The sequence below is a fragment of the Pygocentrus nattereri genome, chromosome 8, assembly GCF_015220715.1.
Source record: "Pygocentrus nattereri isolate fPygNat1 chromosome 8, fPygNat1.pri, whole genome shotgun sequence".
NCBI classification, from domain to species: domain Eukaryota; kingdom Metazoa; phylum Chordata; class Actinopteri; order Characiformes; family Serrasalmidae; genus Pygocentrus; species Pygocentrus nattereri.
In genome coordinates this window covers 7,966,221-7,986,154 of record NC_051218.1, presented here as the reverse complement: position 1 = coordinate 7,986,154, position 19,934 = coordinate 7,966,221, and the positions used below count along the sequence as shown (strand labels likewise).

At 43.4% G+C, this 19,934-nt stretch overlaps 2 protein-coding genes across 2 annotated transcripts in view; both read right to left on the bottom strand.

Moving 5' to 3' along the window:
• Positions 1 to 197: 197 nt before the first annotated feature.
• vps4a (vacuolar protein sorting 4 homolog A) lies at positions 198 to 12,838 on the bottom strand. The gene is made up of 11 exons (XM_017717216.2): positions 12,614 to 12,838; positions 11,081 to 11,192; positions 6,302 to 6,446; positions 6,147 to 6,208; positions 5,069 to 5,188; positions 4,663 to 4,819; positions 4,295 to 4,443; positions 3,291 to 3,372; positions 2,894 to 3,113; positions 2,258 to 2,398; positions 198 to 1,081 (listed from the first exon to the last, which is right to left on the bottom strand). Exons 1-11 carry the CDS (start codon positions 12,632 to 12,634, stop codon positions 980 to 982), a joined length of 1,311 nt encoding a protein of 436 aa, XP_017572705.1. The 5' UTR covers positions 12,635 to 12,838; the 3' UTR covers positions 198 to 979.
• A 951-nt stretch (positions 12,839 to 13,789) lies between these two features.
• sntb2 (syntrophin, beta 2) overlaps positions 13,790 to 19,934 on the bottom strand; it is a 30,969-nt gene continuing 24,824 nt past the window's right edge. The window contains exon 7 of the mRNA XM_017717218.2: positions 13,790 to 19,160. Within this exon, the coding sequence (XP_017572707.1) occupies positions 19,068 to 19,160 (93 nt within the window). The 3' untranslated portion in view covers positions 13,790 to 19,067. The remainder of the gene's footprint in view (positions 19,161 to 19,934) is intronic.

Here is a 19,934-nt window from a genome sequence, read left to right as displayed (position 1 = left end):
CCTATGTCATTACCACTGCGACCCATGCAGATAGACTGGTGATGTCTGGACACAAAAATCAGATCTGATCATTCGCAGACAAGAGCAGACGGTCGACTCAGAAGAACTGACGTGAGAAAGAAACCTGATTTGCCCGCAGTCCAATGTTGCCCGTTTTGAAACAAACAAGTTTAAAAGACCAAAAAACACAATGTTGCTACTTTTCATTTCTTTTACAATTCAGATTTAATTAACTCAGGCAAACTTGGTTGTCATAGCAACAGGAGAGCACTGTGCAGTCTCCATGGAGACTGAGACAGACATCACTGTCCAGCTGAACCTTTATCTCTACATACACAGAGACCAGAGTGATGACCAAAAACAGAAGCTATACTCCGCGACAGGGCGAGTTACTCTTTTAGTCTGAGGCTGACCATGTAATTCTCACAACTGTATTATTATTATTAGTATTAATAATAAAATGAATGTACTCAGGCTGTGGATCCCTCCTGATGTGGATAGTTGGAGGCCATGTGCTGAAAAAGAGAACGAGCGAACTCTAACGATAAGCGATGGCTGGTACAGCTGTTAGTTACAGACTGTAATAGATGTGGTTTAAAGTAGCCGCTACAGTCAGACGAATAAATTAAATATAATACTGAGATTGGGGGGGGAGGGGGGTCACCCTGTGGAGTGCTGCACATTTAAATACACACACACACACACACATACACACTCCTGTCCTTCAATAATCACAGACTCATCACAGCCATACTGTCAATCAAATGCGGAAAGATCAAAGCAAACTAATGCTGGGAAATAAAAAGGAGCTCCTTCAGTTCACCCTCACAGTTCTGCCTCCGACAGGTAGTCCAGGTGTGACCAGGTGTGTAGTGTAGTGTAGTGTTGGCTGGGGCGGGTAGGGGGTTGACAGTCCAGGTTTGGTCTGCAGGGGGCGCTGCTGCAGTGGTAGAACACTATGGGATGTGCTGAAGGAGCCTCAGCCCTCCTGCCCAAAATCCTCTGTGAACTTCTTCACCTTGAGCAAGTCTTCGGCGTTCACCGTGGGCCGAGTGGTGGCCAGAGACCGCAGCATATCAGCCTAAGGAGAGAAACAGTGAGGGCACGGACTCAGAGAGGAACCCTCAGAACCTTCTAGATCTTCAGAGAATGTCTAAGGATTTCTGGGAACTAATATAAATACACATCTGTAATGTTTAGCTTATTTGGGCAGATTCAGCCAAGCTGCTCTCCCATTGGTTAGGATGTCAGGAGCTGGACTGAAGGCCTTACATGTTAGATTAACTACCAGCATAACTATGAAGTGACAGACTTATGCTTTGATGCACAATGGATGGAACCACGAAATGTTGCTCTAGTCCTTCTGTAAGTTCTAGATACGTCACTGACTGAGTATTCACCGGTCAGGCATAACATTCTGACCGCCTCCTTGTTTCTACGCTCATTGTCCATTTTATCAGCTCTACTTACTCTATAGGTGCACTTTGTAGTTCTACAGTTACAGACTGTAGTCCATCTGTTTCTCTGATACTTTGTTACCCCCTTTAACCCTGTTATTCAGTGGTCAGAACGCCCATGGACCCCCATGGACCCTCACAGAGCAGGTATTATTTAGGTGGTGGATCATTCTCAGCACTGCAGTAACAATGATGTGGTGGTAGTGTGTTAGTGTGTGTTGTGATGGTCTGATTGGATCAGACACAGCAGTGCTGCTGGAGTTTTTAAACACCTCAGTGTCGCTGCTGGACTGAGAATAGTCCACCATTCAAAAATATCCAGCCAAAAGCGTCCAGTGGGCAGCATCCTGTGACCACTGATGAAGGACCAAAGGATGACCAACACAAACTGTGCAGCAGCAGATGAGCTGTCGTCTCTGACTTTAGATCTACAAGGTGGACTGACAAGGTAGGAGTGTCTAATAGAGTGGACAGTGAGTGGACACAGTGTTTAGAAACTCTGGCAGCACTGCTGTGTCTGATCCACTCACACCAGCACAACACACACTAACACACCAAACACCACGTCAGTGTCACTGCAGTGCTGAGAATGATCCACCTGGGTGGTCCTAGTACCTGCTCTGTGAGCGTCCATGGGAAAAGATTATAGCTGTGGAGGACGTGACTGGACTGGTGCTAAAGGTAGTGGAGTAAAATGTAATGTGTGAGGAATGTCCAGCAGAATAAATACACGCACACAACGTTCAGTGTAAGAATGGTGTCTGTGTGTGTGTGTGTGTCTGTGTGTGTGTGTGTCTCACCATGCACACTATGGGCTCTAGGAGTTTGTCACCCGGAACATCCATCCAGGTCATCTCTATGGCAGCGGGGTCGCCAGGGGAGCAAGGGGTCAGCAGGTCATCCACCATCAATGAGGGGTTACTGCGGGATGGCCCTCGCACCTATCCGTCACCACGGTAACACACACAGGGGTCACAGTCACCACAGATGCACATACAAGAGATATGCTGCGCTTACACTATGATGGCAGATGACGATACGGAAAAAATCTCAAGATACTCAAAGACATTTTCCAAATACACGACATGCACCATGATATTTAGCGCCACACGCCAGAGTAATAATAATGATAAATATATTCACAATGCTTTCCATTCAATGTTCTGTTCAGGCCTAAATAACTGCAGAAAGCACACTGTGACATTAAAGATCATAACGCAACATCTCTGGTGGATGGAAAACTGGATATTCCATGTTTTTGAATGGGATGGTGTTGGAAAATTCTGTTTCATTAGACGCCAACCGCAGCATGTCATTCTGTCTGGAATTAGCTGGATGTTGATATTTATCTACAGTGAAACCCGAATGATGACCCTATAAATAACTAATAATTCACACTGAAGAAACTGAGTGTGCTGTTAATGCGGTGCTGTTACCTTCTTGAAGTGTGTAGCTGACTGCACTTTGCGGACGGGCTGCATCAGAGCATCTCTGACGATGATGCTGATGTCAGCGCCGGAGTAGCCGTCGGTTTTTCGCGCGAGCTGCCGGAGGTCAGTTTCTGTCAGGCTGTGGGGGGTGTTGCCCAGGTGCAGCCGGAACATGGCCGCCCGCGCCGGCTCTTCCGGGAGAGGGATATAGATCCTCTTCTCAAACCTGCAGATCCAAAACTGTTCATTTAACACTCTAAATAAATTAACTAGGATTGTTGTAAATATATAAAGAAGCTATGGCGACTATTTGAGCGGAGAGGACAGACGAATACGGTACAGATCAGCTCTCACACCCAGAAGCTCCACGGCCACACAGAACACAGGAAACCTGGACACTGACCTTCTTCGTATAGCAGCATCCAGAACCCAGGGGATGTTAGTAGCACCCAATACGAGGATTTTATCATTATTATTCCCAACACCTGCCAGCAAAGCAAACCCGGAAAACACTTTCAGCTCCATGAACCAGAAAACATCACACAAACTAAAGCTGGATCTAGATGAGAAGGTTTGGCAATTTAAAAGTGATTCATAATGAAATATATAATTGTAATCCAGTATGAATCTGCAGTGTGTGTAGTTTTACAGTCTGACTGTAATAATTGTGGAGTGATTTTAATCCAGTATGAATCTGCAGTGTGTAGTTTTACAGTCTGACGGTAATAATTGTGGAGTGATTTTAATCCAGTATGAATCTGCAGTGTGTGTAGTTTTACAGTCTGACAGTAATAATTGTGGAGTGATTTTAATTCAGTATGAATCTGCAGTGTGTGTAGTTTTACAGTCTGACAGTAATAATTGTGGAGCGATTTTAATCCAGTATGAATCTGCAGTGTGTGTAGTTTTACAGTCTGACGGTAATAATTGTGGAGCGATTTTAATCCAGTATGAATCTGCAGTGTGTGTAGTTTTACAGTCTGACGGTAATAATTGTGGAGCGATTTTAATCCAGTATGAATCTGCAGTGTGTGTAGTTTTACAGTCTGACAGTAATAATTGTGGAGCGATTTTAATCCAGTATGAATCTGCAGTGTGTGTAGTTTTACAGTCTGACGGTAATAATTGTGGAGTGATTTTAATCCAGTATGAATCTGCAGCGTGTGTAGTGTTTAATACACCTTATGCTATTGAAACATTTTTGCTTTGACCCTTTAATTTAGGTTATTTGTGGAAATTTGGGGAAATTATACAGGTACTTAGTCCCGAACAAGTCAGTCAATCAAATCCAGCAATTCCACTGCACACGCCTCCTCTGGGAGAACTAATCCACCTCTAATAGAGTTTTAGACATCCCTCTTTCTATTCTCAAATACCTCGACCCTCCACCATCTCCCACTCTCTCACCTTGCATCTGCACCAGAAACTCTGTTTTAATCCTGCGTGCTGCCTCACTCTCATTCTCGCTTCGCGAGCCGCAAAGAGAGTCCACTTCATCAATAAAGATGATGGACGGCTTACGGAGACGAGCAAGTTCAAAAAGGTTCCTCACCAACCTGAGAGGGAGAGAGAGAAAAATGGGCTGATATGGCTTCTACCGTTTCATTTAAAAAGCTCTATCATGTCCATATGATCCACACAGTCACTCTGACAGATTGTAATACACTACAGGAAGTGTAAGGGGCGATACGGCTTCTACTGAGCTATATAAGCGCTATATAATGTTCATCCAGGTCTTTCAGAGAACAGCAGAGGAAACTGAAAGTGGTTCTCACTTCTCACTCTCTCCAAGCCACTTGGACATGAGGTCTGAGGAAGAGACAGAGAAGAAGGTGGAGTTGTTGGCCTCGGTGGCGACGGCTTTGGCCAGGTATGACTTTCCTGTCCCAGGAGGACCAAACAGCAGAATCCCTCTCCATGGAGTTCGCTTACCTGAAACACAGAAGACACGCTACCTTAGCCTCAAAGCTCCAGCATTAAAACTACAGAAGCAAACTTCAGACACCAACCACATCTTGGCTGGTCGACTACGCCTGGAGTAAAAAGGAAACTGACTCTAGGCCAAACTGTCACTTTAACTCTTGACTACTGGAGTATGAAACATTGCCTACAGGGAGCAGTGCAGTTGTGTAGTGGCCTAATTCGGCAGCCAGCAGAGCTCTCGCACACAGAGACACGTACCTGTGAAGAGGTGAGGGAACTTGATGGGCAGAATCACAGCTTCCTTCAGCGCCTCTTTAGCGCCCTCTAGCCCGGCTACATCATTCCAGCTGACGTTGGGCTTCTCCATAACTATAGCACCTGCAGAACACACACAAACACACAAGGAGGCGTCAGACGGGTGAAACTGTGGTTCAGTGTGGTTTCTTCACCTTCTCTTTTGGGTCCCATCCAGACGTATTGGATATTTCTGAAAGCGTAGTTTTTTTTCTGTCTTTTGGCCTCCTGTCTACACAAGACAGAGGTTTCTGAAAACACTGACATCACACAATTAACTCATACTCGCCATGTGCTGTTTACATTTCCTTAACTGCTCTTGAAAGGCAGCTACAATTTCAGAGTATTACTTTGGCATGATTCTTATTCTCGACATTCTCCTGGGATTGTTGACTTTGTACTTAAGTACAACTTTAAGCAGCGATTGTACTTCGTCGTATAAATGAATATAAATGAATATAAACGAATCTCTTCAACTGTCTCTGACCAATATAATATCAGATGTCAGTATTGTTTTCTAACCTTAACGAAAATGTAGCGAACATAGTTTTCTGTCTGAAAGTCGAGCTTTTATCTCGGATTGTCAGATGCTGGAATTTAGTAAATATTCCAGCCATTCACACCATCGGTTTTAGCCAAGAAGCTGTGGAGTGTCTCAGCTTGTAGGCAGAGACCACGGCATCGCCTGAAGCAGCTGAGCGAGGTGCACCGTGGGAAAAGCGGTTTTCTGATGGCTAACCCCAAGAGACTGGCTTTTTCGTCTGCTCCCTTTTCCCCATTAACTCATTATAGTCTGATGTAGATCCTCTGTCAGTAAACTGGACTGACTGACTTCAGCCTGCAGCTCAGTACACTACAGGTGAGAGAACCAGCGAGTTCTGACCTGTCTGCATGTTGCATTATCTGCATCATTTACATATCAGTTTAATGGTAATGACAAAACCGACACCTTAAAAAGAATTTCAACTTGATGAGCTTGGATGAGCTTTTTTGCTCCATCATGAGATTTTAGATTAAATGCAGTTTAATCCGGAACTCTCACCCATCAGATGCTCCTGCAGTTTCTTCTTCTCCGGGTTCTCCCCCTCGCTGTCACTGTCGCTCCTGACACAAACACACACAGGAATTATTACACACCATCATGCAGAACAGCAGAGCGACAGACGGAGCACAAACAGAGAGATGGGTCAGCAGTACTTGTCATTGCTCTGCGCCTCCTTCACGGGTTTCTTGCCCTGCTTCTCTTTGTTCTTCAGATACTCCTTCAGCTTCTCCGCTCGGTCCAGGTATTGCATACATTTCCCCCGTATGCTCTCTTTAGCCTTGTCACTATGAGCCTCGTCTGCAGAGAAGAAACACATTTATCTTCATTCAGCTGATTATTCTGATTTCAGACAAGCAGAGCATTTCTCCCCCTTTTACAGAGACAGTGTTCTGTATTACGTCTGCCCTTTCATTCAATTCATTCCCTGATGTCCAGTTACAATGTAAAAGTCATAATTCATTTCTACATAATCGTTTATACCATCCTCTTTATCCCTTAGGCTATGCGTCACTACACGACGTAAAATCTTAACAGGTTTCTAAAACTGGGAGCATCACACACTTAACGCCAGCTCGGCACAGAGTTTGTCTTGCTGTCATGAAGCGCTCAGACTTGACGACACGGTAAAGAGAGAATAACACAGAACAAGTTTGGGCTACGAATAAGAACTCAAACTCCCAGAATTCCTCAGATCACACAGAGCGGAACTCACTGGGCCTGTTTGAGCTCAAACTGGGGATGAATCTGTGGAGAGAAGCGCTGATTCAGCGAGAGCTGGAGAAACATCTCACTACAGACTGGCAGCTGAGCTGAAGACAGCTGTAAAGACAGCGAGTTGATCTGCATCAACTCTATAATCACGATAATCATGATAAACATGATATCGGCTCTTATCCGGCTGTTTTACTTCTTCTCCCGTCTCTCCGCTCTTCCAGCTTTCTGATTGGCTGTTTGAATCCTCACTGAGTTCATCTCTGACCGTTTCTCACTGCAGGACTTGTGAATGTGAACGAGTCATAAATATTAAACATGTTTGATAATATCTGAGGGTCTCTGATCACTGCAGAGTTTGATCTGACTTGGGGGGTTAAATATTCACTCATTTCCCCTCTCACACTACAGACCATCCTCACCATCAGACGCTTCCGATCGAGCTCCGACCTGTAGAATCACTTCAGACGGTGGATATTTGTTGTAAGGGGCAAATCAGGGTTAAAATCGGGCAAAAAAAATCATGTAGTGTGGGCCCGACCGAGTTAAACAGGCTGTTTCTGTTACTGCGCCTTTAACAATGATATATGTACATTATCTCCGGTCTGATTGGTTGTTCCTCATTCAAAAAGCAGTCTGGGCTGAAATTGTGCTCACAACATGGATGGGCAGGGCTAAAATGTTACAGGCTGAGCAGGCGCATTATATTTATATCACGCTGCTGTCAAAACAAAACTCCGAACTCCATCTCCAAAACGGAAACTTTACAGGAGAAGGAAAAAACATACTTTACTTTTAATGGAAGTCAACGGAACCAAAGATTTTTCCAAGTCATTTTGACCCGTTTCTTTTGGTCCATTCATCATGAGATTTACACACAGTCTAAAGAACAACAGGTAGTTTCACGCTTGAAAACTGAAAAACAACAAAAATGATGTTCCAACAATAATCGCCTTTGAAAGAGCACCAAGACAAAGTTAATGAAAAAAATGTTTTTAATTAATTATTTAATAATTAATTTTATCGCTAAATCTGATTCAAAAATAAAATTCTGATGCACATACCTGCCGACGCTGACACATAAACATTTATTAATGCAGACGCTGGGACTGAATCCATTACAGGGAAATATAACGTATTTCTCTACAGTTATCACAGTTATCAATAAATCTTGATTTGTAATTTCAGCTAAACGTTGTGATGATAACCAGGTTACGGGTGGAGCTCACAGGCCAGCGTGATGACACCTGAAAGTCCAGACCAAGGTTCATGTTTTTATAACACACTGCAGTTTAGTGAGTGCACCAAATAACCCTGGTTGCCACACCTGCGTCCTGTCGCCATCAGGAGCATCTTGACTCAAAACTCCACACGATACATAAACATTCTGAACTGTACAAACTGGGACTAAATCCCACTGGTTTAGCATCACACAGTAATAAAGCATTTATTACCGTACGTCACACAAACACTGATTTGTGATTTGATGGGCTGTATATATATATATTCACACACACAGACACACCTCCACATTTATTTCTGTACTTAAGTACTATAAGGGAGCTAAATACATTGAATCTGTTTCATATGCCATTTAAATAGAAACTTTGCTACTTTATTTTATTTCTCTTGTACTTTACCTTCTGTCTAGATTTATTGTTATTTTCCATTTTTCTGCATAGTTTTTGAGTTTATGTGTAATTATATGTCTCAGTACTGAAACACTGCAATTTCCCTCAGGGATCATTCAAGTTAGTTCTGTCTTTCTTAGGCCCAATCCCATTTCACCCCTTGCCCCCACCACTGAGCCCTACCCCTCCGTTTTGTGCGTTCACGTGCAAGTGTTGGGGCTATTTGGCCCTTCAAACAGTTTTTTCAGAGGCGCACTACAAACAGAGTATTACGAGAAAATTTCCCAGAATGCCCTGCGAATCATTGGCAAGATGGCTGCACAAGAAACCAAAGAGACACATAAATGTCAATATTTCTCAGTTAAAAAACCGCTGTGCTGTAAGAACCATTGTAATAGCGGTTTATGGTTGTTTCCTTCATAACACGCATAAAAATCGCCAGTAATACGCTGACGTCTCGGTCACTACCTGGCGCAATTTTGTGTTTCACCTTAAATGGTGCAGCAGTTACATTCTGGTACCCAAGGTTGCTGCACCATTTAAGGTGGAACGGGAAATTGATCATGAAGCTGGCGATTAAAAAGCTAAGGTCAGCTTCATATCAGTGAAGAATTCTTGGTGGCAATAATAAATAATTGCCCCCCTCTTTGAAGGCGTATGATGCCCTAAATGTATTTAAGCAGTGAGGAGCTGAACTTTCCCCTTCTCTGCTGTCATCGCGGGCCGGCAGGGTCGCCTACAGAGCAGCGCTAGTAGCTGTTAATGAAATGATGTCGTTTTTTGTTTGTGCTCTTTTTTAATTCGGTGACTCGTTTGATAGATTGATGCGTAAAACTGAATTGTGAATTAATCGTGAGCTCTGATGCTTTCCAGGCTCCTTCAGAGTTTTTTAAATATGATTCACCTGTCCCGTCACCTGGCACACAAGTGAGATCAACACAGCCGGAGGCGGCGTACTGGAAATGGCCGGAAAACCTCATCTTGTCTGTTTATGTAAAGGTCGCTGACGACAACTGATGACGGATCCGGTTCTTGAAGGGTTTCCCCATTTCATGGGGGAAGATTTCAACCACTACCCTTTCTAACTCAGTTTCAAGGGGGAGGGTAACACTCGAAAACAAGGGGTAAGGGTAAAAATAAATGGGATTGGGCCTATCTGTCCGTCTTTCTGTCCGTCTTTCTGTCCGTCTTTCTGTCCGTCTTTGTCATTTTCTTTCTGTCGGTCTCTCTTTCTTTCTGTCTGTCTCCATCTTTCTTTCTTTGTCTTTCTGTCTGTCTATCTTTCTTTTTCTTTCTGTCTGTCTCCATCTTTCTTTCTTTGTCTTTCTGTCTGCCCGTCTTCCTTTCTATCTGTCTGCCCGTCTTCCTTTCTGTCTATCTTTCTGTCTTTCTTTGTCTGTCTTTCTGTCTGACCGTCTTTCTTTCTGTCTGTCTGTCTGTCTTTCTTTCTCTGTCCATCTTTCTGTCTCTTTCTTTCTTTGTCTTTCTTTCTCTCTCTCTCTCTGTCTGTCTGTCTTTCTTTCTTTCTCTCTGTCCATCTTTCTTTCTTTCTCTCTGTCCGTCTTTCTCTCTTTCTGTCCGTCCGTCCGTCTTTCTTTCTTTCTCTCTCTCTGTCCATCTTTCTTTCTTTCTCTCTGTCCATCTTTCTTTCTTTCTCTCTGTCCATCTTTCTCTCTTTCTCTCTGTCCATCTTTCTCTCTTTCTCTCTGTCCGTCTTTCTCTCTGTCTGCCTCTTTCTTTCTTTCTGTCTGTCTGTCTGTCTGTCTGTCTGTCTTAGATATTCACTCACCATCACACCTGTGTAAATGTGACGGGACATTAAACGTTACTGGATTTGTTTTTTCAACTTTTCTGCTGATATTCCAGTTAAACATTCGGTCCCCGTGAGCTGCCGTGGCTCGTTTTATTCTCTCCTGCTTCTGTTCTAACGGGTGACGATGTCCTGCCTCAACTCACCGTTACTGATACAAAAGTCTGAACCACCCAAAAAAGTGTTTTCACACTGCAAATGAACTGAACCATGCTCCAGTTTGAGACCAGCTCTTCTGGTCAGGCCAAATTTTACTCCTTTTGTTCTGGACCGTGGGACCTTTCAACCTTTCTCTAGTGTTTATCATCTAAACCGTGTGTGCAGAGCAGTAATGGGTCAGAATCAGACCTGTACGGTGGTGTTCGGGCCTGTAGCTGCTCAATAAGTCACGTTAGCCGTTCAAGCTGCAGATCCAAACACCAAACAGGATTAAGTCTGTGTTTCAGTGCCTTCATCTCAGGATTGAGGAATTATTGGTTTGGTGCTTTAACCTAACATGTTCTGTGCACACTGCTCAAAACACACTCGTGTTTATTTATCATAATAACTACATTATATAATATTAACGATATGGCTCGTGTCCACGTTTGGCTTAGAGTACCATAATATAAAGAGTCTGGCTCTGTTATTAGAGTGTCTGAGTAAACAGTTCTGTCTATTTCCCATCATTAGTAACATCACTGTCTGTGCTAACCGGCCAGTCACCACAGACACAGGCAGAAGGAGATCAGGCTAAAACTCCTGGATTCTCTGCAGTGACCCGAGTCTCTGGAACTCACACTTTATGGCGTGGAGGAAATACTCCACAGCGTGCTGGTAGAGCCGCAGAGCCTCCTCATAGTTCTTTGCCTTGTCCTCCTCTGTGGCTTTGGTGACGAGATCGATCGCTTTCTGTAGACGAAAAGAGAACAGAGTCCGTTCAGCCTCACAGACCCGACTGGGATTTTATCACTACTATTATAGTTTCAATGCTGTTTTCTACTGTACTTAATTTTTATTTATTATTTACTAATCTGTTTAATGGTTTTAACCAGTTGGGCCGTGAACGTGGCATTTAATATGTTTTAATGTTCAGTTCCTTCCTCAAAATTATAGCTCCTTAACAAGCAGCTTGTTGCTACGTCAGAGTAACGAGCTCCGCCCACTAGCTGCACAGCCAGCAGTTCATTCTCCAGCTCCTTACACTAAATTCTCAAACTGTCATCACCACTGAGCAGCTTCTCAGTCAGCAGCTGTGACAGAAGAACAGCTAAACAACCTGGAATCAGCCAGAAATATAACCAATACCATTTACCAAACGTGGAGTCTGATCTTCAGTCTGACCAAATCAGACTGAGCCATAAAACTGACTCAATATCAGGTTTAGCCTAGTTTGGTCAGTTTTGCCAGATCAGTATTAATGTTGTTTTGTTCCAGCCAGTCTGTAAAGCTTCTTACAGCCCATTTAGTTTGGCGAATGGTGTTGGGTTCATTTCTGGCTGATTCCAGGTTGTTTAGCTGTTCTTCTGTCACAGCTGCCAACTGAAAAGCTGCTCAGTCTCGTCTTTGGTTTGACCAAATCAGCTGTCTGTCAAATGTGATCGTAAAAGTGTCCGTTTTCTGTTTGTGGCAAAGTAAGAAATAAAAACGTTTAAATGGCTTGAGCATCTCCTACAGCTGTCAAAGTCGTTGCTTAGCAACAGCATCTCAGCGGAGTGATACAGCGTTTGTGATGTTATGGTGAGACAGCAGCAGTTAGAACGCCTCTCAGCCAATCAGCTCGCGCGGTGGAACCACCTGTTGTGTAAACTATGACACAATACGATGTGCTACGATACACCGACATTGCACAATACGATACGATATTTTACCGAGGCACTGGGATAACGCTGCGATTCCATATGATGTGCCACGATTTAACGGGGAGAAACGCCAACAGCCCCAGAACCTCAGACAGAACCAGCGTCACGCTGTCTGGGTCGGACCTACAGCGCTTTAATCAACTAACCTGGCCTTATATTTAACTGTGTTCACGCAGCTTATCTTGGCTCCTTGGTCGAATTTTCCGTTCCACCTTAAACGGGGCGCCGCTGCGTTCTGCCTACTGTAAAGTTAGGCGGCGGAGAGTAACAGCTGCACCATTTAAGGTGGACCGGAAAATTCGAACATTAAAAAATACTTGATCCTCTTGTAACGCGGGTGGGAGAAGCTGGTGACCGAATTAAGCCGCTCTGAGACAAAGGCCTCCATTAAAGACGGAGATCTAATAAATAACGGAAACGAGGCGGACTGTGTTTGTTAGTTAGCGTTAGCATTAGCGCTAGCCCGGTTACCTGCAGTGTTGACGTTGTCATTTCATCTCCCGTTCCCGCCGTTTCGCTCCAGTTTCGGGGTATTGGTGCTGCTGTCGGGCGTAAAACCGCTCTGCGGGGACGGAGCGGAGACTCGGCGCCGATAAGAAACCGCTTTATTACAAAAATATGATTTTATAATCGCAGATCCACACAGACCGGGGGACTGGGGATCACAGGGGACTGAAGAAGCGGTGCTGCCACCCAGTGGCCGGGCTGTGACAATACAATACAGCCGTAGACCTCACCGCCTCAGTCACAGCTGAATACACATCACACCCAAAACGACAAGCAGATAAACTGTTATTCATACACAAGACCCCTTATGGTTCGTCGTTAACATACTGCTTAAATAGCACTACCAGAAAAATCTGTTAACTATATATGTGTATTTTTAAAACCACTGGCCTTTTATTTTACACGTCCATATTACAAAATAAAAGTCGAATTGCCGTTAATCGTCTGTACGTTTCGACACTGACACAATATTTACTAATTCAGCTTATATAATAACGTCAATACTGAGAATAATATATTAGCTTTTTACATCGATCCGTCAAGCGTCGCATTCACTACGCAAAACAGCAAAAACGTTCTGTTATTAATTGTTTATTTTGTATTACTTACATAAAGGTCACGAAGAAGTCCGGAAAAACTGATGTTTCCCCGACGACAGGAATTGTCGGTTTGTCAGTTTGACATATTTCATTATCATGGGTTATGTCCTCTCAGTGCGGTCATAAAAGCAAATAAATAAATATCTTTGTATGTAAACAATATACATATTAGGTTAAGTGATCATCATTAGTCCCACAACAGGGAAATTTCACCTCCACATTTAGCCCATCCGTGCAGTGAAACACCACATACACACTAGTGAACACACACTAGGGGGCAGTGAGCACACTTGCCTGGAGCGGTGGGCAGCCCTATCCATGGCGCCCGGGGAGCAGTTGGGGGTTAGGTGTCCTGCTCAAGGGCACCTCAGTCACGTACTGTCGGCTCTGGGGATCGAACCGGCGACCTTCCGGTCACAGGGCCGTGCCCCGACCTCCTGCCAATGACCACCCCATACACATATATTACATATATCTCATATACATACATTAATGTACATGTCACTGTATTTGAGGTGCGAGTCAGAACACGGAAGCCATGTAAGTGTGACAGTATTTTATTCATGTTTATTTACATATTAAAGAGAGTTTTTCTGAACAGAGCTGTGTGTTGCATATCTTAAAGAGTGCAGGCTTTGAGGACGAACACAGGTCATATAAACAGTTTTTGCAGCAGCAGTTTATGGTTATCATTTTGCTCTATGTCGTTTCTCTCTGGTCCTGTGATTGTGTGAACGCAAAGCTGCCACGTGTACAAAACTTTGGTGCAAAAACCTTTTAGCTAAAAAAACTAGTTTCCCTACAAACAGTTTGGCTAAAAACTAAAAGAGTTTATAAAATAATCATTATAGTCATAAAACTGATGATGATGGTGCAGGGGGTGGGGGGGGTACATTCACAGTCTGCGTGAGTGTGATGAGGCGGGGTGCGGGGTGGGGGGGCAGTAGGAGCGCAGAGTTTAGAGAGAAGAACAATCTGCAGGAAGAAGAACCTCCAGCTCAGACAGGCAGACGGACAGACAGACCAACTCTCTCTGCTCTGATTTGGCCACAGGAACAGCGACGGCTTCTCAAAGCTACTCGGCTCAGAGTTCGTACGGATTTCAAGACGAGTCCGTTTTTTGAGATATAAGAAGTGAAACTTGTAAGAAAACAGATCATTATTTAATTAAATAAGACGGATTAAAAGTCTTTTGGCACAAATCGTCAAAGTGAAAACACAACCTGCTGTCAGACACAGGAGGTGGAGTTTGTTCTGTCCTGTTTTGAGCTTTTCACACCAGAAAAATTATAGTTTTGTTTCTGGCAGCAGTATCTCAAAATAATGACGTATTTAATCAAATTAATGATGTAGTATCTAAATATGACTTAACATCTCAAAATAGTGACTTATTTAATCAATTTAATGACTTCATCTCAAAATAATGACATTATTCCTCAAGCATGTGATACTATATCAAAATGAGTTTCAAAAATAATAATAAACATTTCAAGAAATTAATCATTAGAAAACACCAAGCAATTATTTTGACATAACACCTCATTATTATAAGTTATAATTATAATATTAAAAATTATAATTAAAGTTATTATTACCATTATTTAAGATGAAAGTCACCGTTGTGACAAAGTCATTATTTAGACACAGTAAGTCATCGTGACATGATGTGAGCGGTAAGCTCACATTAACTCAATATTTTAAGGATATCAGCAATTATTGGGAGGAGCTGCGGCAGAAACAGAGGAGCAGGTGATGTTTTGTCCCCAGTCTGGTCTGAAGGTCCTCCACTGACTTATTGCTGCTAACACACTCGCAGCTCCGCCACCAGAGGCCGCTGTTTCTCACAGACACACAACGCATACAAACAGCTTTCAGTTCACAAACATCTTTAAAAGCACTTACAGGAACACGATGCGCTCGGAACGCTAAGGCCACCAAAAACAGCCCAGCACGGGCAGTGCTGGAACATCGGTCACCGCTACAGGGGTCACATGCGGTGTCATGGGCGGGGGTGCTAATCTACTACTATGAGTGAGGTCATTAGCAGGTGTGCGAGAACAAACGCGGGTTTCTTTAATTTCATGGAACCTATAGAGAGCAGAATCCTCTGCACGGCCAGCGGCGGAATGACAGCCCTGTGTGGTTTAATCAGGCTGAGCCCTCCAGGCCACAGGTGGGCAGCGCCAGCCTGTGTGAACATGCACTCACTGATACTAATCTGTATAATGGGGTGTTTAATCCTGATCCTGGAGAACTCTGATCCAACACAACTGGCACTGACCGTCAGCTGTTCCTGAAGACCTTCATTACCTGATCAGGTGTGCTACATTAGGGGGCGGAGCTGAACTCTGCAGGGTGGGGGATCTCCAGGACCAGGATTGGGAACCCCTGTAGCAGAACACAAACTGCCCCACTCAATGGGCCCTGCAAAAGATCTACACAATTAAAAAGAGGTTCAAAGGTTCTTAAGTAAAGGGAATGGTTCTATTTAGAAACGTGTTCTATACAGAGCGACTTCACGCTTAAATGGTTCTTTGTATGGTGAAATGATTCTTCAGATTGATGAAGATGTTGTATATAGTTCTAAATAAGGGTTCTTCTGCTGTTACAATGTCAAGCTTGTAATATTAGCAGAACTGTTTTGTGGTGATATACAGAACCACTTTCAAATAGGCTAATAGAACCTTTCATATTTGAATGCATAAGAAGTAAAATGGTTCTTCAGATTGACTCTGTTGTACATTGTTCTATACAGAACCATTTTAAAAATGGTTCTATGTAGAACCAAAAAGAGTTCTACTGTTACGATGACAAGCTTGTTACATTAACACTTTTTGGTACTATAAAGAACCATATTCAGAACCTTTCGAGCTTAGTCGTTTGCATGGTGAAGTGGTTCTTCAGACTGATGGAGAACGTATTATAGACGGTTCTATATAGCAACAAAAAGGGTTCTGCTATGGTTACAATGTCAAGCTTGTAGCAATGAAGAACACTTTTAGATACTATATGGAACCATTTCTGAAAAGGTTCTAGATAGAACCATACACAACACATTCTCCATCTGTGTGAAGAACAGTTTCTCCACGCAAGGAACCATTAAAGCATGCACATGGTTTTATTGTTCTAAATGATGCTAACTGCATGCCTAAATCATCAAGATAGCAAAGTCAGCGTCCTATTCGGCAGCTTAATATCGGAATTCTCCATTCCACCTTAAATGGTGCAGCAGTTACATTCTCGAGCCTGAGGCTGTTCAGCAGCTTCTTATTGGAATTCTATGTTCCACCTTAAATGGTGCAGCAGTGCACTGTGTAGGTAGTAAAGGAGCTGTCTTATTGGAATTCTTCACTCCACCTTAAATGGTGTAACAGTTACATTTATAATACCTAAGACTATTAGGCAGTTTCTTCTTGGAATTCTCTGTCCCACCTTAAAAAACCCTGCTGCACCATCTAAGGTGGAGTGGAGAATTCTAGTAAGACAGCACCTTTACTCCATACATAGTGCACTGCAGCACTACTTAAGGTGGAGTGGAGAATCCCAAAAACAAGCTGCCCAACAGGAACACTAACACATTTGAGCCAAGTGTATTCAGGCTCTAGATTATAAGTGCTGCACCATTTAAGGTGGAACAGCACATTCAAGCTGAAAACCGAATCTTACTGGCTCTTTCTGATTTTTACTTTGCCTTTAATTTTTTTAAATATATAAATCTGTTTCAGCTGCAGACAAACTCTGCGCTGATGCCGAAGCCCAGTAAGGGAGAACACAGGCTACTCTAACAGTGCGGTGCTTACAAAGAAACACCTTCACAGACGTTCAGCCCTGTTTAGAACTCAACACAGCGTTCCAGCTTTAGCCTTTCAGCCCTGCAACAGCGGAATGTCAGAAAAACAAACACTGAATGTCTGGAATGTCATCAAATGGACCACTTCGTGATTTCTGCTCTTCTTTTACACGTAAACACACAAACACAAAAGGGGCTGAAGGGGAGTAACATGTCAAAGCCAGTGAGAGTATATGGAGCATTAGTTTCCATGCAGAACCGCACAGTAACAGTCTGAGTCATGCAGGACACACAGACAGGAACGGCGGAATGAGACACACACACACACACACACACACACACACACACACACACACACACACAGGAATATGAAATGAGCATAATACTACAGTTCTGCATATTCAGCAAAGCTTTCCTACGAGTTCAAACACAAATACAAAGACAGAAAAATGATTAAAAAGCTTTTGTTTGACTCGATACATAAAGGCACATGTGGTCCTCCTGAAGCAGAAACCTGGAGAGAGTGTGTGTGTGTGAGAACTGTACATGCTTTAGGCATCACGCTTGTGAAAAAATTTGTGAACCCTTCAGCATACATTTGCATAATAAATGGCAGCGCTGATTTCAAACACACAGAAAGACAAAACAAAAGAACTGCCTGGGAGTGGCCTAATATTCTAATGAGCACACTTGAATGACGTCTCTCTCTGTCCAACACGACCAGCCTGCTATGCAGCTTTCTTGCTTTAAAGGTTCTGTATGCGACAGTTTAAACATTAATATAGCAGCACACTTATGTTCCGTTGTTTGTTCTCCTCTGTTTTTCCTCATAGCCAGTTTGGTCGTGTTTAGCCCCGCCTTGTGAAAACGTCGCCCTCCCCACGTTTTGTTTCGCCTCCCCTATAAGACGAAGACAGTGACCGCCCACACAGCACTGTGCATGTGAGATGGAAGAGTGCAGTACACGCTTACTGATGGTTCCTCAAGGGTTCTTTAGTAAAGAAAATGGTTCTATATAGAACCATGAACACAAAGAACACTGCATGATTACAGGGTTCTTCAGACTGATAAAGAAAGTGCTGTAGATGCTTCTATATTAAACCTTTTTGAAAATGGTCCTATAGAGTAACAAAAAGGGTCCTACTATCATTACAATGTCAAGCTTGTAACAACTGAAAAACACTGTGTTATGTAGAACCATACACAAGACTACAAGAGTGAGCCTGGTTCTGTTAAAGCAGGGGGCGGGGCAAGTCACATCAGCCCAGTGATTGGTCAGGGTGAAGCTCATGTAATGCCGGGATATTTTTATCCTTATGTGCCATAAATCTGCACCGCTTCTCAGTCTTGAGACTCGCAACACCACAAGTTTGGTTCTGACCGATCATTGTTCACGTACTTTTGCGCGTTCGTAAGTCGCCAGGAAGGTGGGTCAATAATCTGTCAATCAGAAGTGCCGTGTGATGCTGATGGTTTCTGGACTCTGTCAGGGTTCTCCTTCGAGGGGTTCTGCTGCCGCAGCTCAGAGAACCTTTCCTGTTTCTTTGTTCCACCTTAAATCTTCGTGTTTACAGACAGTGTTCTGACAGCCTGTTGGTCAACGTCAAGGAGCAGCAGGAGACGCCACACTGGAAAACACAAAATTCTGACATGCTAGATTTTTGGCTGGGGTGTCCCGGACACCATCACTGTACTTTGATTATGATCAGATCATTCGAAAGGGTTCACAAACTTTCTCACAACTGTAAGAGCACAAGCTTACACCACAACACGCACACACACTTACACACACACACACACTCACACTCACAGTTATAAAACGTGTATGTAAATGGAACAGAAGTAAATCCATTAAAATATTCCATTAAAATATTCCATTACATGGAAGGCTGAGCTATAAAAGCATAATAAAGGAATATTTTATGAAAACTCGCCCTCTCTCTGTCTCACTCTCTCTCTCTTCCTCTCTCCCTCTCTCTCTCCTCTCTCTCTCTCTCCTCCTGTCTCTCTCTCCTCCTGTCTCTCTCTCTCACGTCAGCAGGCCCAACCGGGTGAGTTTGGCTGACAGGAACGAGTGAAGTACAAACACCACGGGCTTCGGACTGGAATGCAGATCAAACACCTGTAACACACACACACACACACACACACACACACACACATATAAACGCTTGGCAGTAAACAGCTGCCAGACCGATGTATCAGTCAGGCGACTGTATCAGCAAATGAGCCGAAGATTAATTAGTATCAGCAAAAATCTCCCAGATTAAACACTAAATCTGATTATAACACAAAAATAATAAGCAGAGAACTAATGAAAAATCAGAAAATCTAAGAAGGAAAAGTTGATGAACGTTAAAGTTGGCTGGACAAGCACAGTGACAAATGCTGAATAGTTAAAGCAGTGGCTGGTTTTGACGCGACTGTGCTGGACGGCTGTTTATGCAGCAGTCAGTGGGTTATTTTATGTTAAAGGAGTTTATTTTCACTGCTCTGCTATTTCTTTGGTATTTAAGGTGGTTGCTATGGTGGCAGGCACAGTGTCCCAGGTGGTTGCTATGCAGTTGCTTCGGTGTCTCAGGTTGCTGCTACGGTGCTACTAATGGTATTTCAGTCTTTGCTAGGGGACTGGAATGGAGCTGCTACGTAGTTGCTGTGGTACTCCAGCTGACTGCTAGTCAGCTGTTACCTAAGGTGGTTGCTAAGGTATTGCTGAGTGGTTGATACGGTATTTTTGGTGGTTGCTACCTTAATTCAAGTGGTTGCTAAGGTGTTGCTATCTAGTTGCTATTGTACCTTAGATGGTCACTAGGATGTTACTAAGCAGCTGATATAGTGGCTGCAGGGATGTTGCTTGTGGTTTCTGTGGTATTCCAAATAGTTCAAGTGTTGTTAT